Source organism: Suricata suricatta, chromosome 2, assembly GCF_006229205.1.
Source record: "Suricata suricatta isolate VVHF042 chromosome 2, meerkat_22Aug2017_6uvM2_HiC, whole genome shotgun sequence".
Taxonomy (NCBI): domain Eukaryota; kingdom Metazoa; phylum Chordata; class Mammalia; order Carnivora; family Herpestidae; genus Suricata; species Suricata suricatta.
The window spans coordinates 83,599,988-83,627,795 of NC_043701.1; the positions used below are offsets into that span (position 1 = coordinate 83,599,988).

At 37.0% G+C, this 27,808-nt stretch overlaps 1 protein-coding gene across 2 annotated transcripts in view; it reads right to left on the reverse strand.

Annotated features, from left to right (window-relative positions):
* The window catches only part of COL28A1 (collagen type XXVIII alpha 1 chain), a 166,980-nt gene that overhangs the window by 100,636 nt on the left and 38,536 nt on the right, over positions 1 to 27,808 (reverse strand). For both annotated transcript variants that reach the window (XM_029929394.1, XM_029929393.1), the window contains exons 12-16: positions 17,766 to 17,834; positions 16,600 to 16,668; positions 7,687 to 7,755; positions 4,700 to 4,768; positions 487 to 555 (exon numbers count right to left, since the gene is read on the reverse strand). In XM_029929394.1, the coding sequence (XP_029785254.1) occupies positions 487 to 555; positions 4,700 to 4,768; positions 7,687 to 7,755; positions 16,600 to 16,668; positions 17,766 to 17,834 (345 nt within the window). The remainder of the gene's footprint in view (positions 1 to 486; positions 556 to 4,699; positions 4,769 to 7,686; positions 7,756 to 16,599; positions 16,669 to 17,765; positions 17,835 to 27,808) is intronic.

The following is a 27,808-nucleotide window of genomic DNA, read 5'->3' on the forward strand; positions in this document are numbered from 1 at the left end:
CTATTCAGTAATAGTACCCCTTAAATTAAGTGGTTACCTCTGATTCTAGTCCTTGTTATAAGTTTAATACCGTTTTTAGATTGGTACATGGCTAGGGAGTAGGAAAGACTACTCTATTGGCGTTGGGAGAAAGTGGGATTTAATCTTTCACAAAGCCTCAAGGGGAAAATACACAAACCTACAGGTAAATAAACCACTGCTCCTAAGGAAAACTGAAAATATAAACTCACTCTGAAACTCGTATCCTATTAATTAGACACAAAGGTTAAAAGTCACAGCTCCAAGAAACACACATTTTCGAAGTTCTAGAAAATAAAATCTCACAGAACCATCTTTTCCTTCCCTGTACTCAGTTTTGGATGTACATCCCCTTGTGCTTTGACTATCAGGTCTTCTCATCGGTGTTCACAGGACTGACTTTCAGTGAACACCAGGATTGGGTCAGAATGTTCCGTACGAAAGGGAAAGGGAGAAAGTGTGGATTACCTGTTCCCCTTGACTCCCAATTCCAGGGATGCCCATTGGCCCTTGGGGTCCCACAGGTCCCAAATCCCCCTGTATAGAGAATAAGTGAGAAATATAACAATAAGCCTCATTCTTTCATACTCTGCTAATCTTGAATTATGCTGAATTGAAATCCATCTATATCATAAAATGGTTCAACATAAAAAGTTAGAGAACTCTTTTTTTAAACAGTTTATAGTTCGTGTTTGTCAAAATAGTGCATGCCAGTTTCACTGTTTAGTCTAAATTGGAGTCTATTTGCACCTTTTTGTATTTATCAATCATTTTTCTCACAGGAACCCCAAATCCCTAAATGGTTATTATAATGACACAAACACTTCCTGTCAGGATTACAACAGAAATATTTAAATAGTATTCATAGGGTATAGTATTCATAGGGTACAAGAAAATCAGGATTTGAGATACAACTTAAGAGACATGTGTTAAAATTAAGATTTTAAAAAATTAAGATTTTAAAAATGTAAAATTAAAAAATTAAGAAGTTGTCTAAAATAAATGCAACAGAACGGAAGAAATTCATCTTTCCTTGCTATGAAATAAATTTGGGAACCAAAATGAGAGGTATCAGCAGGAAGAACTATCATTCATTTATTCTTTGTGTGTTTCAGCAGATACTTGTGGGTGCTTATTTTGTGCTAGGAATTGTTCCAAACACTGGGAAACAATAGTGAATTAAACAGCCAAAAATCTCTGTTCTCATAGAGCTTACATTTTAGTAGGAAAAACAGAAGACAGTAAACAGGATAGATAAATAATATGTTGAGGAATGATAAGTGCTAAGGAGAAAATAAATCTGGGAAGGAGAAGGCAGTGACAATTTTGCATAAGGTGACCAGGGATGGCCTCACTGGAGAGAGGAAATGAACCTGCTAGAAACACAGGGAAAAAGCATTCCAGGCAGAGCAAAAATGATGCCAGAACAGCCCAGAACAGCAAAGGCACAATGTGATACACACTTTATCTTATATTTTCTTTTTCTTTTTTTTTTTTAAGCAGGCTCCATGCCCAATGTGGAGCTTTAAGTCACAGCCCTGAGATCAAGAGTCGCATGCTCTACCAACTGAGCCAGCCGGCACCCCAGATATTCAAATGTCAGTTGTATTTAGGCTATACAAAGGTCCGTAAACTTTTTCTTACACGGCTGGATAGTAAATATTTTATTCTCAAGGGCTGTGATAAGGTCTCTTTCATAATTAATGAACACTGCTTTAGTAGTGCAAAAGCAGCCAGAGCCAATATCTAAATGAACAGGTGTGCCTGTGTTCTAAAAACGCTTTATTTATAAGAACAAGCAGCCAGCCCTAGTTTGCCAATACCTGGGCTAAATAAATGTTTTTATAAACAAAACTGTATCATTAGGGGTGCCTGAGCAGCTCCGTCGGTTAAGCGTCCAACTCTTGGTTTCAGCTCAGATCATGACCTCACGGTTCATGGGTTTGAGCCTGGCATCGGGCTCCGCACTAACAGCACGGAGTCTGCCTGTATTTTCTCTCTCCTTCTCCCTCTGCCCCTCCTCTGCTCTCTCTTAAATAAACTTTAAAAAAGTTTTTAAATTTTATCATTAAATTATACTTTATGTAATTTTTTAAAGTATGCAGCACCTGTCATTAGGACATGCCTTGAAGTATGCTTCTGAGTGTTTCACTCTGTGTCAAGCCCAAGTCTGAACAGATATCTTCCAAGGAAAAATGGAATGGTCTCAAGTTCTAGTTCACAGCTGGATTGTTCTGAGTCAGAACTTGATTGCTTATCCTGTGGCAGGCTCTGTGCTTTTCATGCTTTATCTCATTCACTCCTCACAACAACACTTTGAAAATTGGCATCCCCATTTTCCAGATGAGGTTAAGTTCCTTTTCCCCAGTCACACAACTGTTAGATGTCAGAGACAAGACTCAGGTTCACTCTCTCTGACTCCAGAACCCAACTCATAACCACTGTTCGGCAAATATTCAATGAGTAAATAAGAGAGATCTTCTTTTTGTGTGTTATCATTTACATTTAATATCTGTATCAAAACTAATTTCTTGTTTTCTACCGTCCTTATCATAGTGGTGTTTATCTTATCACTTGAATCCCAGACACCAAAGTGTTTGGATCTAATGTTATATATAAGAGAATAGAAAAGGAAGGGGGCAGGGAAAGCTAAGATGGTATTGATTTGGTAAGGAAATAGCAGATGAAAGCCTTGTAATTATATATGAGCACATCTGATATTTCATTATGTTTTCTTTGCATGAGCTGCAGATGTAAAAACACAAATGCCATGATTGCAACAGCTGAAAAAGTTAATTTACTAAACTCATAAAACAATAGTTCTGTTGTACTCAGTTCTCACTGCTCCAAAGGAGGAAAGAGCATCTTACATAGTTTTAGGAGCCGGAGTTAGACCCAGGGCTGAACTATTTGAGCCAAGAATTGTATTACTACTAAAATTTGTATAAGTCACTTTTTACCAGTATCTCTGCTATTTAAATGCAGATATATAGACGAGACAGCTACCAGGAAATAAAAGAAATAAGTAATTCAACATTGAAACACAGCTCCTAAGATAATTATGAATATAAGTTATTACTGTAATATAATATATAATATGGTGATATGCTTAGAAATTAGCATATAAATGACTCCAAATGGATATGGATTCTCTGTCTTTTGCACATTTCCTATATCATCTCCCCCTATGGCAGCTTTCCCTTCTCTCTGGACTGTTGGGCCTTATCAGCCTCCAGCAGCTTCTATCACCAGCCTCAATACCACTTCTAATTGGGTACAGTCTGTATTTTAAAGAAAACAAGTAACTAGCGAGAAAGAGACAAGCAATGGCGGGTAGGCCGTGGTGTGAACATAAACAGTTTTTACAGGCTACCGGTGTCAGATATGAACATTCTATGTAATGAACCAACACAAAAGCAAGAGCAGTCCATAGTCATGCCTGAGCACAGACCAAAGCAAAAAAAAAAAAAAAAAAAAAACACGTTCGAACAACACATTCCCAGCAAAGTGATCAAACATCCCCCTATGTGAGCTAAAATGAATGACTGCTATTTTTTTTTTACCAATTATAGCTAAATATGACTCCATTTTCCCAACTCCTAGATAAGACTCGTTAAAACATCCAATCTTAAAATTACTTCACTTCCCTGCAGTGTCCAATCAAAAGCCAATCCGTACTTTCTTAGACATTCCCCAAAATCACCTAACACAAGCCCAAGTCCTGTAAAGAAAAAACTTTCATCTTCTGACTGAGTAGTGATGGGTTCCCCATGGTATGTGGTCTCCCTCACTGCAGTGAGTCTATAAACCTAACTTTAGGGGTGCCTGGATGGCTCAGTCATTAAGCGTCTGACTTCAGCTCAGATCATGATCTCGTGGTTCGTGGGTTTGAGCCCCGTGTCAGGCTCTGTGCTGACAGCTAGCTCAGAGCCTGGAGGCTGCTTCAGATTCTGTGTCTCCCTCTCTTTCTGACTCTCCCCTGCTCACTCTGTCAGTCTCTGTCTCTCAAAAATAAATTTTAAAAAAAAACACCTAACTTTAGGTGGATTTCTCTTGGTCCTTCTAGAAGGGCACCAACGCTAAGTTTCTTAAATGAGTTCTCTTATTTTAGACCCACTTTTAAAAGTTTATTTATTTTGTGAGAGAGAGTGAGAAAGAAAGAAAGAAAGCATAAGTGAGAGAGGGGCAGAAAGAAAGGGAGAGAATCCCAAGCTCAACACAGGGCTCCATCTCACAAACCATGTGATCAGGACCTGAGGTGAAATCACCGACTGAGCCTTGCAGGCACCTGGGTAATATTTTTCTGAGTGAGCATCTAAGGATGGACATGCACTTTCTGTAATGGGGTCAAGTCAGTATGTTTTTAAAAACCATTTTCTTTACCAAGAAGGGGTCTGTTTTGCTCATGTTTGGCTACAAAACTACTTGGCGGAAGACAGGTTTATTGGAAGTCAAAACGCAAATACATGAGCCATTACTATAAATATAAATGATGGGATCAGATCATAATTCATCCCACATAACAATATGCCCCGCATATACGTGACTTATAATTACTTGGATACCTGTGTGATAGGGTTGTCAGGTTGAACACAGTTCATAAATGTACATGCATAAAGAACAAGGAATAAACATAGTTATAGTGGTGTATCCTTCCTTTTATACACCCCATATGCAGTACCTTGTCCCCTTTGATTGACACTCCTTGTAATCCTTGTGGGCCAATTGGTCCTTCAGAGCCTTTTTCACCCTAAAAATATATATAGGAGGAATATCAGTATACTAATAAAAATCAGGATTTAAAAATACTTGAAGCATCGAAAGCACCCAAACTCGCTCTTCACTACAAATGGGTAATTCTCACTGATGCCAAGATTTGTAACTTGCAAAATACATATAATTAGGTTTAATACTATTAAATAGGAAGGAATCCAAACAGAACACACATCTGGTATCACTAACCTTGGAGGAGAACTCCATTCCCAATGTTATCAGAAATATCTAGAAATGGGGGGCCTAATTAATCATATAATACAACAAATGGATCAATCCTCCATTCCCTCAATACGATGCAGCTGGATCCATCACACAATGAAAATTTGTTGCTCATATTAGAATATGAACTAATACTTGCTAGTATTGAGTTACTTGTTATGTGTATCTCTTATACCACAATTTTAAAACATTCTTTGAAATTTTAGTTTTTAAGAGAATTCATAGAAAATCTTCTAGGCTTGACTTCTGCAGTCACGTGACCAATGTGATTAGCTCTGATGTCATGCCAACGAAGTCATGACATTCTGTGCTTTTGTATGAAAAATAAACCAAATAATCAATTAGAAAAAGCATTTGTTTCATGCATTTGTTCAAGCCAAGTGTAAAATCAAAGAACACAAGAAACCTAGGAAATAAGAAAAAAAAACCTTCAAGTCCCTCTAGAGTCATAATTCATTCACTTAAACTCTGTATTAGTGCAAAGTAACCTCAAGTAGTACATATAGAAACCTCCCTTTGGTCCTGCTGGTTAGGGAGTGAGGTATTCTGACTACTGGGTTTTTCTGATCATTACCACAGAGTAGAATTACATACAATTGACCCTAAAATAACACTGAATATTATGTACTCTTTCTGTGATGAGGTAGAGAGCAACGCAGTGCTGTGGGTCATTATGCATAAGAGTGTATCATTATTAACATTCAGTTGAACCTGTCACTAAAACACACCCTAAAATATGCTTCTTGTATTTCACTTATTCATTTCTTATTTATTTATTCATTTATTTAAAATGTTTTTATTTATTTATTTTGAAAGAGAGAGAGTGAAAAAGCACGCATACAGGGAAGGGGTAGAGAGAGGGAGAGAGAATTCCAAGGAGGCTCCACACTATCAGCACAGAGTCTGACCAACACAGGGCTCAAACCTATGGGTCATGAAATCATGACCTGAGCCGAACTCAAGAGTTGAACATTTAATCAGCTGAGCTACCCAGATGCCCCTCTCATATATTTATCTTAAAACTCCCCACAGATTATAAAGAGAAATAACCCTGGCTATTTGAATTTCCCAGGTTGTTTGGACTACATATAAATAGAAATTTACTATATGCCAAAAAATTTCAAGAAATTATGTATTATAACACTTTCTGAAATGTAGTGCTAAGTTGTCAGCCTCTGTCTTCTGAGAGTGATATTCTGATTAGGTCAGGGCATTAGTAACCTTCCTTTTATCCTACATATAATTTCCACTTATTATGACAAATTAAAATTTGTTAGTCAATGAGGACCTCTTTTAAAATTCAACCCAGCAGTCACTCACAACTTAGTATGAATTAGGTTTTAGCTAATTGATTTCCCTCTAGTCCAGATTCAGGTTTCTCATAGACCATAGAATATTGATCATGGTGGAAAAGGCTAAGAATGAGATGCAGTTTTAGAGCATGAGGCTGTACTGAGAATGTGAGATCTTAGTGATCTGACTGACTAAAGTGCAAGTTCTTAGACACTTAAGAAAACATCATGAGTAGGTCTCCTGGGTGGCTCAGTTGGCTAAACATCCAACTCTTGATGTTGGCTCAGCTCATAATCTCATAGTTCATGGGTTCAAGCCCGTGTTGGGCTTCATGCTGACAATGCAGGGCCTGCTTGGGATTCTTTCTCTCTTGCTCTCTCAAAAATAAATAAATAAACATCAAAAATAAAAGAAAGAAAGTAGCATGTGCTTCTCTGGGGGGTGCATGTGTGCATACACGTGTGTTTGGGGAAAGACTTCAGAAAAGAAGGAAACCTCAAAATGTTTCCTTATGTACTGAAATTTTGTGGATGCTGCCCGAAGCGTGTGCCTTTGGTAGACTGTGGGGCAGCAGACTCCACCGGGGGTCAGCACACTATAGCCGACTGGCCAAACTGAGCTCACTGCTTCTGTTTTTTGGTAAACACAGCTTTATTGGCATACAGCCACACACTCATCTATACAGAGCTGATGACCGCTTTCATGCTGCAGCAGCACAAGTTAAGCAGTCACAACAGACACCACACTGCTCACAAATATTCATTATCTTGCCCTTTATGGAAAAAGTGTGCCAACCCCAGAGGGTTTTTCAAGGTCCAGGGAACTTGAGCACCAAGAATTATATATGGGAAGCAGTAGAAGTATTTAAATTCTCAATTGCCAGGTAAAAGGCACGTTTTTCATAGTTTTTTGCTCCTTATTATAACAAGGTAATACCAGTGCCCTCACCTTCCCCCATATTTCTTTTCTTATTATGCTAATGACAATATGATTACAAATTGGTTTATTAGTTTCTTATCTATGTTTCACAAAACAAAGCTGTGAGTAAAGTTCTGTCGTAGCTGCGCTCAATAATTTCTGGGCATAACGATGCTATTTATCCCTGTGGCTTTAATGACTACAAATTACTTTAAGAGAGTTTTCTCCCTTCACATGCAATAATTATATGAAATAAAAGTCTGTCAATTAGTTATTTATAATTGCAAATTTCACCAGAGTTTCATGTGAAGGAAAAGCTTACATCTTTCTTCATTTACTCAGGTGAAGATGATCAGGAAAATACTTGACTTCTGGTAATTGGCTAGGACCCACTTTTTAAAGTTGTAAATCATGACCATGCAAGGCAGAGCATTTTTTTCATAGCACAGGAAGTATTGTTACCTTTGGCCCTGGAAATCCTTCTCCTGGTAAGCCCCTCTCTCCTGGTGTGCCCTCAGGACCACGGGGACCCTGTTTAGGATAAGAGGGAATGAGGAGTAGGAAAAGAGAAAGAAAGAGAGAATGGGAAGTGGGGAGAGAGAAGGGAGGAGGACAGAAGAGATAAAATGGTTATATTTTGGTTCACATGGGTGTGCAATGATATAGTCCTATTTAAGTTATTAGTTATTAAGTTATTAGTGAGAATCCTTCTAGTAAATTCCATACTGATCGGCAGAATTGTTGAGTTGTGAAGAATAATATTCCCATTGTATTACTCATTCCTTTTGATTGGCATAGGTGTTCTCTCCTGGTGTCCTCTAATGAAAGGAAAATGGAAATTAAGTGATTCTTTGGAATAAGGATTAGGAAGTAAATCCTATGAGGGAAGTCTAAAAATCTAGCCACTGTGTGGCCTGGAGAACGTTGCAGAGTGATTAAGTAATATAAAAATATCAGGGGAGCCCTGTGAAGAAATTACTGCACAGCTGCTTTAAAGCATGGAATTCTGTTTACGTATGTTGTAATTCCCATCCTGACAAATCTGGATTCAAACTTGAATTCCTGAATTCTTTCAAGAACTGGTTGAGTCCACTGGGTGTTTATATGCAAATAGGTATCTGGATAGAATCATTCAGGGGAAGTATGGCTTTTGATCTCAGTGATTCAAATTAAAAAGTCCATGTGACTATCGCTCAAAAAGGCAGTCAGAAAGGTGAGGTGTTCTTAGGTAAGTAAAGACAACACAGTTTCAGGCTTTGAAGTGAACTGGCAGGAAACAAACTGGTTGGAAAAGAAAAGACAACCAGCAAGATATTCAACTAAAGTGGGAAGTTCAACAGGCTACATATTTTCCCTCTCTTTATTCTTGGTCAGAGGCAAAGAAATAGAGAAGGAACTAACAACAAGAATCATAGAAGCACAGGGGCACCTGGGTTGCTCAGTGGGCTAAGCAGCCAACTTTGGCTCAGGTCATGATCTCATGGTTAGTGAGTTCGAGCCCTGCATCAGATTCAGTGTCTCCCTCTCTCTCTGCTCCTCATCCCACTCATCCTCTCTCTGTCTATCAAAAGTAAATAAACTTAAATAAATATCTTGAAAGCACAAATCAGAGCTTTTCATTTAATGGATCTAAAAAAATAATTAGGGCTTGCTTGCCAGAGAAGTGAGCCTAGGACAGAATAAAGTCTATGGAGTTGCCCAGCAGCCCCATGGTCAGCACACTGTGGACACCATGAGTGTAGGCTCTGTAGGCGGCAATTTAAGAAGTGCTTTCCAGTTTTCCACGGAGCCTGGTAGCAGAGCTAGGATGCAGCGTTACGCTAAGCAGTGACTAATCACAGTTAGAGATTTGTGAAAAAGAAAGATAATTGTATCCCATGTTTAGTTTTTTTTTTTGCCTTCCCCTATTATTGTATATTTTAAAAGACAGTCTTCTTCCGTATTTATGCATAACCAATTTTGTAAAGACTTTAAAGGAAAAAGCTAACATTTAATTCTATTTAAATTGCTATGCTTATGGGAAACCTAGCTTTTAACAGTCCAAGACCTGAATCAAAGCACTGATATCCATGACAGCTCACTCTAACGTTAGAGCGATTAAATACAAGCATGAAAACTAGACTGCAAACTAAAAAGGCAAGTACCTGGCTAACATCACGTACTTTAACCAAAGGAAAAGAAATTAACAAATGATTCCTCTTCCCCAGTGATAAAACAAATGAAAATAACACAATTTACATTCAATGCAAAGAAGTCTTTTTCCAGTTCACTCATTTTTCTTCTGTTCATTGAGCAAATATTGATAATCCCTAGTAGGTGCAAGGCACTGTGCTAAGTTCTTCGAAGAGCAGACAGACCTACTCCCTGGTCTCCTAGAGCTTGCAGGCTTTCATGATAATTATGGTGTCATTTGGACTGAGGGTCAAGTCCCAGCTCTGCCATGTGTTAGCAGTGTGATCTTGGACAAAGAATTTAATCTCTCTAAAGTTCAACATCCTCATCATGGTGGTGGTAACAATAGGACCTACCTGAACCACGAGTATTAATATAAGGGTTAGTCAGAGAGACTTAAAGCTCTTACATATTGAGCACTTAATAAATATCTGCCTTGCATCAAAATTATTTAATTTGAATCTTGTGATGGTGAAGAATGTCCTTTCAGGGCATTTTTGTGAGTAGGTTAGCCTCAGGGTGAATGGTTTACAGTAAGTATGGAGAGAGGGCTGCTGCATGGCATAAACACGGAAACTTCCTTCCGTCTCTGCATTTCTAGAGTACACCAGCCAGGGTGAGACTGAAAACACTGGGGGCTTCGAGGAGCCACGTGTTCCGAGCTGCGGAGAACGGGGAACTAATACTCGTGAGTAATCGCTTAAAGCCATTTAAAACAACAGTGATCCCAAAATTAATTATTGCCAACTGTCAGAGCAAGAGTCCGTATCATCGGAGTGAATTCTCATATTTTACAGCTAAGCAGAATGAAAGGTGACTGCTTGGTTAAGAGAAAGAGCAGGTCCTTGGGTAGATGAATTATACTTTATTACAACAGAACCCATGGATTATTTCTAAAAGACCGAAACGCTTCTATGAAAAACTCACAGAGTCCTTTTCAAAAGCCATGAAAATCAATTATAACTATGGCATACTTATTTGATTTCTCATGAATGCCTCTAATAAAAAATATAATGGAGGAATCTAATTATCAGTTAACAAAGTCTGATCAGTGAAATGCTTTGAGACATTAATAAGATAAAGTGGAATTATCTTATTACTTTTCTTAATAATCTCACTAGTGTAGATAATCAGTAAAAGTGGTTTTAACACACATTGCAAGCATTAAAAACACATGTGCTAAATAATAATAAAAATTGCCTATACTGTTCAAACAGTACCATCTACATAATTTTTAACTTCAAAGTATTTACAGTTCTACTTATGGTGGATTTTTTTTTTTTACTAATAATGCTCTGACTACCCTTGTATAAAAAACAAAAACAAAATATGAAACTGCTTGAAATCATTCAAAGAAGCAAAGGTAAAAGACTTTCAGAAGAAACTTTTTCAGTCCCAAGGTAAGTCTTTATGTTACTTCTAAATAACTCAAAAACTCGCAATGTTGGATTTTTATGATGACATTTTGGTACAATATTTGCATGTGTATTTGCGATCCCCCCCCATCTTTGTAATGATTTCAGTTTCCAGTTAACTGTGGACTTCATAGTGTCTTTCTGATTTGTATAATCATGGCTTAGAAAGCAAACAAGAACTTCATGTTATGGCAATATTGTGAAAACTCTCTGGCTATAAACAAAAAGTCAAGTAAGACACATTTTTCTTTAAAATGAATTTTAAAGGCATAGCTGAAATCCAAAACTAAGTACCGAATACTGGGGTGGTGAGCATAGAAACTGATGCCGTGGTTGTCCTGGGTAGAAACGTGTGTTTGAGTGGTGGAAATAAGTCTAGAAAACGTAAAACAGAAAATCCAGAGCAAAGATTTTGGCTCCCTCAGTAGAGAAGGGGGAGAGTACTAGAGCTGAGATACCCATAGAAAGCTAGGACCTTCAAAGTTTGTCAGTGAAAGGGCAGGGTTGAAATAAAAGCCATCCAATCAACACAGTGATATGAAAGACAAGAATCTTGTCTACCTTCACTTAGGCTCTAAATGGGTCTAAAAATTCCAAGCCTGCTCCAGTGCTGTGTTTCGGTTTGTAGTTTTAATTGATACCATATAGGTGGTCCAGGAACACTTTAGTCAAGACATTAGCATCAAAGATATCCGAGGAGTACCTAAGAGATGCAAGTAGTGTAAATTCCTCTAAAATACCTCACCCAGAGGGGCGCCTTGGTGGCTCAGTCGGTTAAGCGGCGGTTAAGCGGCGACTAAGCCGCAGCTTCGGCTCAGGTCATGATCTCACGGTTCGTGGGTTCAAGCCCCGCATCGGGCTCTGTGCTGACAACTAGCTCAGAGCCTGGAGCCTGCTTTGGATTCTGTGTCTCCTTCTCTCTCTGACCCTCCCCTACTCGTACACTCTCTCTGTTTCTCAAAAATAAATAAAAATCATTTAAAGATAAATAAATAAATTAATTAAATAAAATAAAGTACCTCACCCAGAACACTTAAGATTTTCATAGGTAAAGACCTGATGACCATGAATTCAGATGTCAGAGTACAACGCATATAAGAAAACAACTCATATTGAATAAAAGTGAGCCTATATAACATAAATTTTCCCCAAAATGTCAAATAATAAAATAAGATAGAGACCAAAAAATGTATACTTTGAATGCTTAATGGTCTAATATTAAGAATATAAAACAAAAGAAGAAAAGAGAATATTACAGCAAAAAGAGAAGTACTGTAAAAAATGATTTAAAATGAATTTAAGAATGTTTGAAAAATACTCATTAAGTTTAACATACAATGAATGAGATAGGATATTTTATAACCATACGAATATAAATTTGTAGATTATAAATTAGATTTGAGGAAATTACTCAAAATGCAACCAAATATCTAATAGGATTTCTAAGTAAGTAAAATGGGGAAGAGAATATTTGAAGAGATAATAGCTAAGAACTTTCAAAATGTTGAATTCTCAGATTCATGAAACACAGTAAACTTGAAGTAACAATAATCAAAATGTATTCCCAATCATATGGTCCATAAGGAATCTATGGAAAATATAAAGGATAACAAAAAATTGCAAAAGCAACCAAATGGAAAAGATAAATTACTTACTAAGAAATGATAAATTACTGAAGACAGCTCAACAGAAACAATGAATGCCAGGGGACAGTGGAATTAGTACTCAATCTAAATTTCTACACCAGCTAAACTATTATAAAGGAAACTAAATAATGGCATTTCAACCAAAGACTGAAAAAGTTTAGTGCTAACATATTTTCACTGAAAACAACTTAAAATATGCATTTTCCAAAAAATAGAGATCATCCAAAAAGAAAAGAGAGAAATTTGAGAGGCTATGGTGAACCAAGAAATCAGTAAATACATGAGTAAACACTGACAGAAAAAAATACAACAATAATAATAACCAATAATTTTTATGGTATGAAAATAAGATAGAACTAAGTTAACAGAGAATAAAACTCTAAAAGTGGAAGAGAGATCATTTGTGTCAAAGCCTATGGTCAGTGTATTATTTTTTGGATCAGGTACTGATTTTGATCACATTTCAAGCTTGTTAACTTAGAACCCATGTTACAAGTTCAATAACCATATATACAAACATGCAGATATATGTATACATACATGTTTGTAAACAATACACACGTGTGTCTTCTAATACATACGTGCTTTCTAATTCGCTTTTTTTATTACTGTATTTTGAACACTCTTCATATAGTCTCAATACAAACTCTTTGTCAGATACGTGATTTGCAGATACTTTCTGCCAGTCAGTCGCTTGTCTTTTCATCATTTTCCACTTTCAAGAAGTCCAACTAGTCAATATTTTTTTCTTGTTTGGACATGTTTTTCGTGGCAAGTCTAAGAAATCTTCACTAAGCTGTAGGTCCCAAAGACTTTGTCTTAGGTTTTATTCAAAAGTTTTACAGTTTTACCTTTCACATTTAAGTCTGTGAGACATTTTGAGCTAATGTTTTATAAGGAGTGAAACATACTTAAGTTGAGGTTCATTTTTTGGTGTGGGTAACCAATTGGTCCAGCACCATTTGTTGAAAAAGTTATGCCTCCTCCATTGAATTGCTTTTGCATCTTTACCAAAAAATCAGTGTGTGGGTTTGTATCTGGGTTCTCTATTCTATTCCACTGATCATGTTTCTATGATCTGCCAGAACTGCACAGTCTTGATTACTATAGTTATGTGAATAAATCTTAAACCCTTTCTTTTTTTTTAAATTTTTTTATGTTTTATTTATTTTTGAGACAGAGAGAGACATAACATGAGTGGGGAGGGGCAGAGAGAGAGGGAGACACAAAATCGGAAGCAGGCTCCAGGCTCTGAGCTGTCAGCACAGAGCCCGACATGGGGCTCAAACCCATGAATGTGAGATCATTACCTGAGCTGAAGTTGGAAGCTTAACCGACTGAGCCACCCAGGCATCCCTTAAACCCTTTCTTTAAGTTTATTCTTTTTGCAAATTGTTTTAATTATTCTAGCTCCTTTGCCTTTCCATATAAATTTTAAAATAATATTGTCCATATATATAAAAACCTCTTATTGGGATTTTTTAAAAAGGCTTGCATTAAACCTTATATCAGTTTAAGGAGATTGACAGTTTTGTGATGTCAAGTCTTCCGATCCATGAATATGGTGTGTCTCTCAATTTATTAAATTTTGTTATTTCTTTCATTAATGTTTTGAAGTTTTCAGGATATAAATCCTATACATGTTTTATTAGATTTATACCCAAGTGTTTTTATTTTTTAATGACTATAAATTCTATTGTAAATTTTTATCTCTATGTGTCTATTGCTAGAATATAGAAATAAAATTGATTTTGTCTGTTCCACCTAGGAGATTGGTTTGATTTTTTATTCTTCTGGTTCCACATCACGTGGTATTTGTCCTTCTCTGTCTGACTTATTTCAATTAGTATAACGTCCTCAAAATCCATTCATGTTGTTGTAATAGGCAAGACTTTATTCTTTTTTTATAATTGAATAGTAATCCATTACATATATATCCAATAGTACTCCATCATATATATGTGGATATACTATATATATATCTATATATATCACAATTTCTTTATCCACTTATCCATCAATGAACACTTAATTTGTTTCCCTATCTTGGTTATTGTAAATAGCAATGAACATAGGGTGCATATGTCTTTTCAACATATTAGTGGTTTTATTTTCTTTGAATAAATACCCAGAAGTGGAATGACTGGATCATATGGTAATAGAATTTTTAATTTTTTGGAGGAATCTCCATACCGTTTTCCACACTGGCTATACAAATTACATTCCCACCAATAGCGCATAACATCCAACAGTGCTCTACATCCTCAACAATATGTGTTTTCTTGTATTTTTAATAATAGCCATCATAGTAGGTGTGAGGGGATATCTCATTTTTAATTTGGTTTCCCTGGTAACTAATGATATTGAGCATCTTTTCATGCACCTGTTGGTCATCTGTACATCTTCTTCAGAAAAATGTCTGACTCTTCTGCTTGTTTTTTTTTATTAGAAGACATATTTTTAATAGTTTATTTTCAAATTGGTTTCCATAATACACCCAGTGCTTCTCCCCCACAAGTGCCCCCCACCATGACCATCACCCCCTTCCCTCTCTCCCCCTCCCCCTTCAGTCCATGGTTTGTTTTCAGTATTCAATAGTCTTTAATGATTTGTGTCCCTCTCTCTCCCCAGCTCTCCTTTCCCTCTTCCTCTGTTAGGTTTCTCCTGTTAGACCTATGAGTGCAAACATATGGTATCTGTCCTCCACCTGACTTATTTCGCTTATCTTCTGCTTGTTTTTTAATTGAGCTTTTTGTGTTATTGTTGAGTTGTATGAGTTCTTTATATGTTTTCAATATTATCAAAAGATTTGAAAATCTTTTCTCTCATTCAGTATATTGCCTATTTTGTTGATGTTTTCCTTTGCTGTGCAGAAGCTTTCTAGTTTGATGTAGTCCCAATTTGTTTATTTTGCTTTTGTTCCTTTTACTGTTGGTATTAAATTCAAAACATTATTGCTAAGACAAGGAGCTTACTGCTTAAGTTTTCTTCCAAGAGTTTTATGGTTTCCAGTCTTACATTCAAGACTCAAAAACATTTGAGTTAATTTTTGCATATGGTGTAAAATAGTCATCCAGTTTCATGCTTTTGCCTGTGACTGTCCCATTTCCCCAACACCATTTATTAAAGAGACTCTCCTCTCCCCATTGTATATTCTTGGCTTCTCTGCTATAAACTAATTGACCATATACGTGTGAGTTTATTTCTAGTCTCTATATTCCATTCCATTGGTCTGTGTGTGTGTTTTTATGCCAATACAATACTGTTTTGATTACAGTATTGGAATATACTTAGGAGTCAGAAAGTGTGACGCCTCCGCCTTTATTCTTCTTTCTCATGATTGCTTTGGCTATTTAGGATCATTTATGGTTTCATACTAATTTTAACATTGTTTGTTCTGTTTCCATGAAAAATGCCATTGGAATTTTGATAAGGGTTACATTGAATCAGTAGACTGTTTTGGGTAGTGTGGACATTTCAACAATACTAATTCTCCCAATCCAGTACAGTTGTTTTTATTCATACCTAAGTGAGATATTTACTGTTCTTTTCTGGGAAAATAATGATTACTTGAAAAGTTAAGAGCATTTCTATACTAGAATAGTCATGTTTTATTCATTTCTTCTCCAGATTTCTTTTGATAGAAACACATCTTTTTTCTTCTGCAAAAATAGTAAACTTCAAAGCTACATAAGCTAGAAGCTGCAAATAACACAGGTATCACTTGTCTACCTTCTTCAATCCTAGCTTTACAGTGCACTTATAATTTAGCTTGTGAGCAAGGTCCTTATTCTTGGTGATTTTTCATGGTTACAGGAAAGTCAGTTACAAAGGATAGACCTTATGCCTAAATCTAGTTCTCCTACCTCTTAGGAAATTTTGACACAAGAGATCTCTCTCTTTCTTGGGCAAACTGATTAATCTCTGAGAGATTATGTAAGAGAAAGCCAGTCATACATATCACATGTGTATGTGTGTGGTTCTATTTCATGTGGTATGAAAAATAACACTTGGATCCGGTCCCTGCATATTTGTTATCTTTTTTTGTCCCAAAAGATACAAGGTGATTTAATCTAACCACAAGGAGCCCGTAGGAATTGCATTTGTCCTTTTTATTCCATCTAGAATTTCTTGCTACTTACTGGCTGGCCTGGCTCACCAATGCCAATGGGTCCAGGAGGCCCTGTTCTTCCTTCCTGACCTCTTTCCCCCTAAGAGAAAGAAATAATCAAATGAAGGTTTGAGTTTTTAAATAAAGAATAAACATAGCATAAGATACACTAGAGATTTTAACAAAGATAATGGCAAAAGAGTCAAACTTTTCACATTCATAAAGATTTTAAAAAAATTCTGGAGGAGGAAAACTGGTTTGAATTTAAGTGAACATATTTAAAATATTCATGGTCCCTTCTTGGCTAAGGGCAACATGCCACTTATAGCTTTCAGAAGCTATTGCATCGGAATTGGCAGGGTGGACTGCACTGGACTCATTTTCATTACTGAGATGACCAAGCAAACAATGCTCGTGCTGTTCCTTGCGCCCCTTGCCACCATTCTGGAATGTCACCCACTCTGTTCCATTTTACCTCTCTTTTCAATTCTGTTTCACACCTGATCCCCATCAGAATCCTTGTCGGATAGCTCTGCCAATATGAACTCCACTTTCTCTAGAGTCTCAATATGCTTATTGTTTAAATACCATTCGTGGTGATGCTTGATTACATTAGATGTGCCCTGTTTTGTGCTGCTCTCTGTTTTATTCCTGCATCAAAGTCTTACTGTCCCAGTGACATAGAAAAGCCATTTAAAATAAGCACCTTTGCTCTTTGACATCCTACATGATGCAGAGCACTCCAGAGTATTGGGTATTCCAGTACTTTCTAGTTCCCTAAAAGCCTTTCTATCAACACTTACTTATTCAGTGTTGTGGTCCCTCTGGTTTCTGCCCTTCTGTGCTCCTTTAGTGTGAGAAGGTGATAGTTTATGTGTTAAGATGCTTCACATCCCAATAACACTTTTGCACATTAACATTTAAATTCCTTGAAAACTCAGCAGAACTAGATGTACATTGGCAAGAAGGTTTTATTTGGAGACAGGAAAATTTTTTCATGCCCATCAAAAAAATGTTGACTTTTCTGTGGTAACTGCCCTGCCTGGAGTTCTGCCGTGGCCAAGAACCTAGACTGTAAGCACCTTATGCACGCAGCCTCCTGTGTCTAGAGGGTAAGGTTGAGCAGAGTGAATTAGCTTCTCCAGCCCCAAAATAAAATCAGTACTCATCAATGGGGAAAAATACAAGAATCTTTACCTTAATTCCTTGCTGTCCAATACCAGGGGCTCCTGGAGGGCCATAAGGACCAGGGGGACCTTGTTCACCCTAGACGAAGAAACAGTTATATGTTAGGTCAACTCAACCATTTTGTTGAATAGCTCTTAGAGCATAGTGCTGTGGTAGAAGCTTTGGGGAACAGTGAAATCTAGGACACAGTCACTGCCCTCAAAGTGTTTATAATCCAGCTGGAAGGACAACAAAGACCCAGGGCTGAATTAATCACTAAACACATAGTTATTGTATCTAGGTCCATGAAAATGTTTCCATTTTAATGTTTAAAATCAGAATAAAAATTAAAAAGAATAATGAACATATAACAATAAATTCAGTCTGGATTAAATTTGTCTTTATGCCAATTCAGTTATAATATATAATTTTTAGCATTTTTTTAATGGAAGAAGAGGCCCACAAAAGCAAAAGTTTTTAGGACGTGTGTCATGCTGCAGTCCTCACTTATTGTTCAGCAAATCTTTATTATGTGCTTCTGACAGACATGTTTGTCTCCTACCCAATGACCATCCCCTCCCCTCTTTCGTTTCCTGTTGTTAGAACTCTGATCTGTTCATGTCAGTGGAAAGCTATTCTTTATACTCAGGGCCACGGGATGAATAACTGGTTTAATGCAAATCTACCATCTCCTTTCCTTGCCACTGGTTGGTCCTTTGGTTCAGTTCCAACAAATGAGACTTGGGAACATTATTAGGCGCAAAGAGAAAGCTCTTGCCTCTGCCTCTTCTTTCCTACTTGGAGATCTGATAGGGATCTTGTAACTGTGAGGCAACAGTCTCTTGGATGAATGCCAACCATTGAAAAGGATGAAGCAGAGAAACATTTTTAAGTGCCTGCTCTTGGAAAACCTCATTGAACTTGATCAAACAAAACCTCACTGAGCTACCTACCTTCGACCTCTGTTTACTAGAAGTGTCTATTGATTACCATTTCTTTTTTTTAAATTTTTTTCTATTTACCAAAATAATGCATCTTCATTCTAGGAAATTTGCCATATATTGAAAGGCATACACACAAAGAAAATTCTAAATTATTAATTTATAGTAACTATTAATTTCTGCGGCATTTCCTTCTAGTTCTTTATGTACACACATACTTCTAATTTATGGGAAGGAAGATTTCTGAATACTGTTGTGTTTGAGTTAATGAATACTTGGTATTTAAAATTTCATCCAACTTATAGATTCCTCTCTTCCCTTCACCCTTGTATTAATTAACTGTAAAATGTGACAAGAAGTTGAGACAAACTTTCTCCAGACTGAGGGGAACAAAAGAATTTTCACCAATGTTAAAGCCTCAATTTTCCTTGGAGGTTTGTGATTTTGAAGGGAACTCTTAGTAACTAAAGCAATTTCTATTGATACGGTAGAGGCATTACTTTAAGGAAGTCTGTGGACTTTAATCAATTGTAAAGGGAAAAAAGAAGAGACAGGAAGAAGGGTCAGAATCAAATCATCCCCCCAAAAGGTTTGCACAGTCTCAAAATCGTAACAAAGAAAACCTGTCTCAAAATCAGTTGATTGTGAGAGTTTATGATGCGTTGGCATTTGAGTGGCTTATATCTAAAGGTATCTTCCTTCAGTTCAGGTCTTTTAAGTATAAGCCAATCTGGCAGATAAATCAGCTTGGATTTTTCCCTTTAAAATCCAAAGCTTTATGTATTTTTCTATGTATGTTGAAATTTTTGTAGCAGCAAGATAATTGCCATTCTTATTTTTCACATGTTCTTGACCATGGAGTTTCTGCAATGTATATCAGATATAAAGTCTCTCCCAGATTTGAAGCTGTTTTCTTGATCTAAAAGTTTGATTTAAGTGCTAGGGAATATTCAGTTTTCTAATGTAGATTCAAATTTTTCACTTCAAAGAATCTTTTCCCTACAACTTCCTGTGCTATATGCATCCTTGTCAGTTATACTGTGTATGGGTGACAGTTTCTGTCACTCAGCAAAGGAACACCAAGCATTTACTATGAGGACAGTAATGAAGTAAATACAGAGAAGTTTAAGGCATCATCCCTAAACTCAAAGGACTAGTTTGAGAGAAAACACATCATTAAAATAATAAAAACATAAGGCCCTAGGTTCCCTTTTTCTATTCATCCCCTGTCCCGTTTATATTAGTTTAGTTCTATAATGAATCAGAAGGCTTTTAAATATTATATTATATTATGTTATGTTATGTTATGTTATATTATGTACATAGTATATATTTGGAGGAGAGTTTGAGTTTTTTTCAGTAGGGGAAGCTCTGTCCTACTTATCACTTTTCTGTGTATTTGATTAAAAACATATAGGAGCACAGGTTGGTGAGAAGGTTTCTTCTAACTAGGGACAAGGAATTGGTTCTGTTGTTAACTTGAAATGTGTAACTCATGAAAATCAATAAGAGAGCAACTATCTTACCCTGAAACCCATGAGTTTCCTTTAGCCTTGGTCAAGTACCCAAAGAAACTGAGCAATTCCTCAATACTGCTTTTTTAGGGAAGTTACAGGGATCTGAAGGTTATAAAGGAATCTCTTTCCCTTTCCTTAACACAGCTCAGTAGCAACATAACTTCACATTTCAGTTGCTTAAACTTATTTCTCAGGAGCTTAGCACCTCCACATAGGCTTGCAGACCAGCCCTGGCCTACACATCATGTTCATCCCTTTCATACTTCTCCTTTCCCTTTCCTACAAAGTTTCCTGAGGTGGTAAAGAAAGTGGTCCTGATGGTAACATAGCATTATTGGGTAAGACAGAAAAGGAAGACAAAATCAGCACTCTATTCACAAAGATTTTCTGGAAATTCACCAAGGCAACATAGCCCTGGGAAGCCTCCAGGCTTGACTCCTTTTCTGCCATTATTCCTATCCCAATCTTCACCAATAAGCACAAATACAGGGAGAAAGATTGAATGGGCTCAGTACTATTTGTTATTTCTCTACTTCACTTGCTTTAACCATCAGGGGCATATACAAATAAGATTAAGTTAAAGTGTATAGCCCTGGAGGTGGTCTGTTTCTCATGACCTTCATATGAATGTAAACATATGTAGGGGCATTGATGAGGCTAGGTAAAACACTTTGGTCTTTCCTCAGAAATTAAGGATGCTAGAGGCACCTGGGTTGCTCAGTCAGTTAAACATCTGACATTGACTCAGGTCATGATCTCATGGTTCTTGGGTTTGAGCCCCACATCAGGCTCTGTGCTGATGGCTAGAGCCTGGAGCCTGCTTTGGATTCTGTCTCTCCCTCTCTCTCTGTCCCTCCCATGCCTGCACTCTGTCTTTCTCTCTCTCTCTCTCAAAAAATAAATAAACATTTAAAAAATATTAAAAAAAGAAATTAAGGATGCCTATGCTGTCAGCCTCAATATTGAAGGAAGCCAATGTTTAATGAAACCTAGCATTTCTAAGCACTGCCCTGATACTTTATATACATTATGTTACTCAATCTTCTAACAATCTTAGGAAATGGGTATCTTTCCCTATTTTGTGATGTGGAATACAATCATTACTTTTTAATCAATTTTTTATCCTATATAGAATCACAGAAAAAAACATGGCTTTTTTTCATTCAGTCTAGTGGAAGCCCGGCTCTATATAATTTACTACCAGTTAGAGCTTTTGCAAGATCCCCATATGCAAAATGAGGATAATTATATCTACCTTACAATGTTGTTGAGAGGATTCAAGATATCATCTATAAAACATCTAAGTCATAACTAATTATATAATTGCCATTTAATATGCATATTCAATTGTTATTCACCAGACTTTCACTGAACACCACCCTGGTACTGAGTACCTAGTTACATAATTATAGACATAAATCAGATCACACCTGCACTTTGCAGACACTTACAATCTGGCTGGAGAGACAAATGAATATAAAAGAAAATATAAGCATGTGAATTAGCTATAATAAAGATATTAACAGAGGATGATAGACTCTGAGGCAGAAATGTTTAATTCTACCTTAAGGAATTAGAAAAGTTTCAAATAGTAGAGAAGATATTTGCTCTGAACCAAAAGAAAGTAGAAATCATATCTAATCTGGCAGAAAAGAATAGGAACTTTTGTTCAGGAAAAGGAAGTGTATGAGGCATAAAATGATGTGAAGTGTTCTGGAGACAATCAACAGCTCTGTGGGCTCAAGTGGACAGAAATAAGGTAATAATAGGGTCACTGTCTAGAGTAGAGCCATCCACTAGAAATAGACAGTGAGCCACATATGTAGTTTTATTTATTTTTTCATATATGTAATTTTAAATTTTCTAGTAGCTACCTTAAAAAAGTTACAATAAAGGGGCACCTGGGTGGCTCCGTTAGTTGGGCATCCCACTCGATTTCAGCTCAGGTCATGATCTCATGGTTTGTAAGTTCAAACCCTGCCTCGGCTCCATGCCCATCCTGCTTGGGATTCTCTCCTCTCTCTCCCACTTCTGTCCCCTTCTCACTCACTTGCATTCATGTGCTCTCCCTCTCTCTCAAAATAAATAAATAAATATATTTTTTAAAGTAATAACATATTTTACTTAACTCAACATATCCAAAATATTATCATTTCAATATATGATCAATATAAAAATCCTATTAATGATTTTATTTATTGATTATTTTTAATACATGTCTTTGAAATCCTATGTATATTTAACAATTATAGCATGTGTCCAATTAGGCTACCCATATTTCAAGGGCTCAATAGCCACATGTGGCTATTGTATTGAACAGGGCAGGTTTAGTGATTAAGGAGTCCAGAAGCTCAGGTCAGAACCATGGAGAGTACCAACATATAAATTGGATGGGAGTGGAAGAACACAGAAATGTCTTGTGGGGAGTTGAGGAAGGCAGTCTGAGGAAAAGAAAAAGAAGTCTGATAGAAATCAGGGAAGAGGATTTAAAAAGAAATCCATCATTTCCAAAGACAAACTCATACTCTTCCTCTCACAGACCTGATCATCTTCCAGCATTCCCTATCTCAGGGAAGAGCACCACAATTCCTCCATGAGTCAAGTCAGAACAAGGAGTCTTTCTTGACACCTCTCACTCTTTTACCCACCTTGTGTAATTCATTGCCAACTCTTTTCAGTAGGCCCTCTAAATCTCTCTCAACTCCATCTACCTCTTTAATCCCCCACCATGCCTCTGCATTTTACTTCAGATTGATCTCACCTCTTGCACAGATTACAACAAAGTCTTTAGTATCCTACACACATCCATTGTAGCACACTTTAATTTATCCCCGCCCCCCCCCCACTGCTACTGCCAGTGCAATCTTTTAACTGATCTTTAGTTAATCTGAATGAAACCATTCAAGACCATTCCCTTGGCTCTTAGTGAAAAGAAAAAGCTTTTACAAGGTTTGTGAGCCCCTGCATGGTGTTGTCCCACAGCCTTTCCACCCCCATCTGTAACTAGTTGCTTCTTCACTCACCACTCTAGCCGCACTTGTCTTTGTTCCATTCTTTGTACTCACCAGGCTCCCTTCTGCCACAGGATCTTAGCATGTGCTACTCTATCCTATCTGGGATGTTCTTACCTCCCTTTTACCTTAGTTTAACCTTATTCCTTCTTCAAATCTTATTTTAAGCAGCACAGCTTCAGAGAAGGCTTCTCTGATGAGGGAAAATCCCTATTCTAGAGGCACTGCTTGCGCCATTTTATGTGAGTAGTCATTATAATTATAACATTGCATTTAGTTAATATCTCTCCCTAGACTGTAGGGAGGATGTCATGTGATTTTGCTCAGATTTGCATTGTCAGTGCTTAGCTAATTGATAACATTCACTCAACCATCTATACAGCAAACATTTACTGAGCAGCAGCTTAGAAGCTAGGTGCTGGAGGTGAAGAGAACAGGAAACAAAAGAGGTCTGGGCTGGGGAAGTTGGGAATCTAGAAATGCTCCTTTGGGGTTCCCTCTGGTTTACTTAAGTTTCAACCAAGAGCAACTGTATATAAATTGAAAGTGATATGAAGTACCTATTACACACTTTCCCCTGAAAACTTACCCAGATACAACTAAATGTTTTTCTTTCAGCTGAAGGCATAATGAAATCCCAATAGACAGCCTAAGGTTTCACTGTATGGGAAGCTCAGCTAAAGCAATACAACATGCCTTATTGCTGGCACCAGTTCTAGCCAAAGTCAACATATTCCTTGCCCTAAGATAATAAATAATGAATAGTTGTGCAAAATTTTGAATTTTGGGGGGGACTGTAATTTACCTTTTCTTGAATAAATCAGTTAGGAACAATTTAATCATACTTTGGGGTCTTAACATGAGAAAGAAATTTGGCAACTTCTTTTTTAATCATTTCCCAAATGTGTATAACACCACCTTGGATATTTTAAGTCTTGTGACAAATTTTCTCATACTTTCCAAATGGAGGATAATGGTGCAGAATGGTTCAAGCACAGCCAAGATACAGTCTTAGTGCAGTGATGACTGCATACAAAGATTTGGGAGAAAAGTCAAGAAAGGTCCTTTTCTGAGGGAAAGAAAGAAAAGCAAGTGTTGGGAGGCAGAAAACTAACATATATCAAATACTTGCTAAATCAAGCTCTATTTTTAGCACTTACTTTCTCTTGTTTCAGAGAAGTGTTATAAGTGGCTTATTTTTAGAAAACATTTCAGGCTAGACTTGTTCTACATTAATAAAAGAGTTGTTAAAATACTTCTCTGCTTAATTATTGTCAACACATATGGCACTTACTATGATTAACTCATATACTCTTCAGAATGACTCTAAAAGGTAGGTACTATTATTAACCCATGACATGAGTGAGAAAACTGAGGCGTGAGGAGGATAAGTACTTGCCCAAATCACAGAGCTAATACAATACAGGGCTTAGTTTGAACCTCGGCAGTCTGGTTTTAAAGCCAGTGCTCTAACCACCATGCAAGACTGCTTCTTGAGACTTTTCAATGCTTTTCTTCAATTATCTCAAAAATCACTTCATTGCAGACTAAATTCATATCTTTGTTATAGGATGAAAAACACAAAAGTCAGGTAGCTACAATCTACCCATTGCGGAAGATCCATTATATGAAGACAAAGGATCTCTAAAATATAATGCAAGCCAAGAGAAAATATACTTTTACAAGCCAATTCAGAAGTCATTTCAGGCATGTAAGTCTACCTGGATCAGTGTTGTCACTAAGTTAGTGGTAAAGGTCACATAAATTATAATTAGCAATAGTGTAATCACACAATGTAGGCCTACGTATAAATCAGTTATTAACCAACTACAATGAGTTAAAAACCATTATTATTAGAAATCTCCAGCTGCAATAGATTTTTAATACCATCTACTTGGGGGAAGAAAAGACCATAGTCCACATACTCCACTTATTTATGCTTTTCAAAAAAAGAAAAAAAATTCTATAATAACAACAATTTGGTGAACATGTAATGAAAATTGTACCAGATTTTAGTAACTCAATTCATTTTCGTGATTGCTGTTAGGTTAAACCACATGAAATTGATCCTATTCAACCATGGTTGGCCTACAAAAATGGCATTCATATGGTTCAATCTAATAGGAAAGTTGTACTTCATCAAATATAATAAAAACTAAGGAATTGTGTATCACTGTCCCTAAGAGGAAGAGCTGTTCAGCGGCCCATCAGGAGAGCTTTTAAGAATCCCAGCTCCTTGGATCTTCCAACACAAAATGACTCCCTGGAGAATATTCAGTGTGAACCCTACCCATGAATCTGAGAACAAGGACATTAATTTATGAGAGAAGATGGGTTCATATGATATGATATGTTTCTTAAAAACTTATCCTTGGAGGCTAGGGGCAAGAGAAATGAGGAGAGTTATTATTTAAAAGGTACAAAATTTATGTTAGGATAATGAAAAAGCTTTGGGCATAGGTGGTGGTGATGATTACACAGCATTGTGAGTGTGTTTAATACCACTGAATGGTACACTTACAGATGGTTAAAATGACAAATATTAAGTGATTTTATCACAATAAAAAAAAGCCTTATCCTTGGATTATACTTAATACTCCCTGTTGCAAGGCTATTGCAACTTACTTGAGTTAGAGACATTCATGTGATTGGTTTTTTAGTTCTGACTTTCCTCAGAAGACACTGCAGTAACTGATACTGTTCCACGTTAGTGCCCAGCTTGCCTGGGCATTGTGGGTTAGACTAGGCACCTTTATGTTGGCAGAGTTTGGGGTTTGGGTTTCTTGATGCATCAGAGTTTTTACCTTGGCAGTTTCTGTGCATGTGCACAGGCATGTGCGCACATACATGCACACACACATGCACACGTGCACAGACCCACAGTATACCCCTCCCGCTGAGAACCATATGTGTGAGAGATTTGGGAATGAAAATCATCTGCCTTGAAGCCACTGGCTGACATCCCACATGCTCGAGCAGCCTCTTCAAGTTGTCACGATCAGCTATCTCATGTCAAATGAGTTAATAAGCTCATTTAGAGTCCTGGTGGGCAGATGTGCATGTAGGTCAAAGTCCTTTCCGCAACAAGAATTGCTGGATTCTAATGAATTTTTTCCCTTTAATTAGGCCCAGGACAGAAATAGCATTTAAACTTTGACATCTCTGAAGAAAAAAAAATTACGTTGTTTGGCAGCTTGGTTCCAATTCTTCATTAAATAGATACTTTTACTTACAATCGTAAAAGGATTCTTCCCTTTACAATGCTATACACTGAGCATCATAACCTTGTTCAAAGTTGTTAGCCTGCCAGGGGTACAAGGGTGGTTTGGTTGAGCATCTGACTTAGGCTCCGCTCATGATCTCTAGGTTTGTGAGTTTGAGCCCTGCATCAGAGCCTGGAACCTGCTTCGGATCTGTGTCTCCCTCTCTCTCTACCTCTCCCCCACTCACACTCTGTCTCTCATTCTCTCTCAAAAATAAATATTTAAAAAATTAATAATAAAAGTTGTTAGCCCTGCAGGAGAACCAGAAAGCCCATTTTTGGTTTTGGACAATTGGGAAAGCTGACATATTCAAGTACCCTGACTTAAAATGCTTTACAAGAAGCAAAAAATAGGGGTGCCTGGGTGGCTCAGTCAGCTAAGCCTCTGACTTTGGCCGAGTCAGATCGCACATTCGTGGGTTCGAGCCCCGCATCAGGCTCTGTGCTGACAGCCAGCTCAGAGCCTGAAGCCTGCTTCTGGTTCTATGTCTCCTTCACTCGCTGCCCCTCCCCCTCTCATGCTCTATCTCTCTCTGTATCAAAAATAAATAAAACATTAAAAAAAACAAGAAGCAAAAAATATAGTCATTCTGTTAAAAGAGCCATGATTTATTAGGTTCTTGAATTGTGTGAAAGCTGAAACAAAGCTACATATATGCTTGTTGGAGGAGGAAGTTTAAAATTCTTCATAGTCTTTCATATCTGTGATATTCAACTTCTTCCAAACCATAAGCAAAATATTAGTTAGTTTAGTAGGTCTACAAAGCTAACGTTGAGTAGAATCAAATATTTAAATAATTAACAAAACAAGAATGTATTTTTAAAGCTACTAAATCTTTATTAATGATATTTCTGTTCCTGCAAAAATTGTGATGTTACAGAAAATGAGAATTTAAGTTGTATATTTAAAACTGAAAAAAAATTAAGTCCCGTGTCCTCTTGCCTCTCTTAGAAAAAAGTGGAAGTATAAGAACATGCTAGATTATTTAACACACAAGAAGCTTTTGATGGGTTATGTCAACACTGTTCTGCTTCCCTTTATTTTCCCCAAATCCTGGAAGAATGGTCAGAATTCCTGGCTATTCTATTCTTCTCCTTTGTCAACTCCCTGATCTGTCAACTGAAACTGCTCTCTCAAAGATTTCCAATAACCTCAAAGTTGACAAACTAAAGTACTCTTTTGGGCTCCTGCCTATTTCACTTGTCTGCAGTTTAATATTGACAACTTATTCCATTTAAGTACTCATTCATCCATTCATTCAACAAATACTTCTTTGTTGCATATAATTTTTTCTTTCACATGATAGTGGTGGTCAGGAGGACTAGGTCTTCTGCTTTGGAT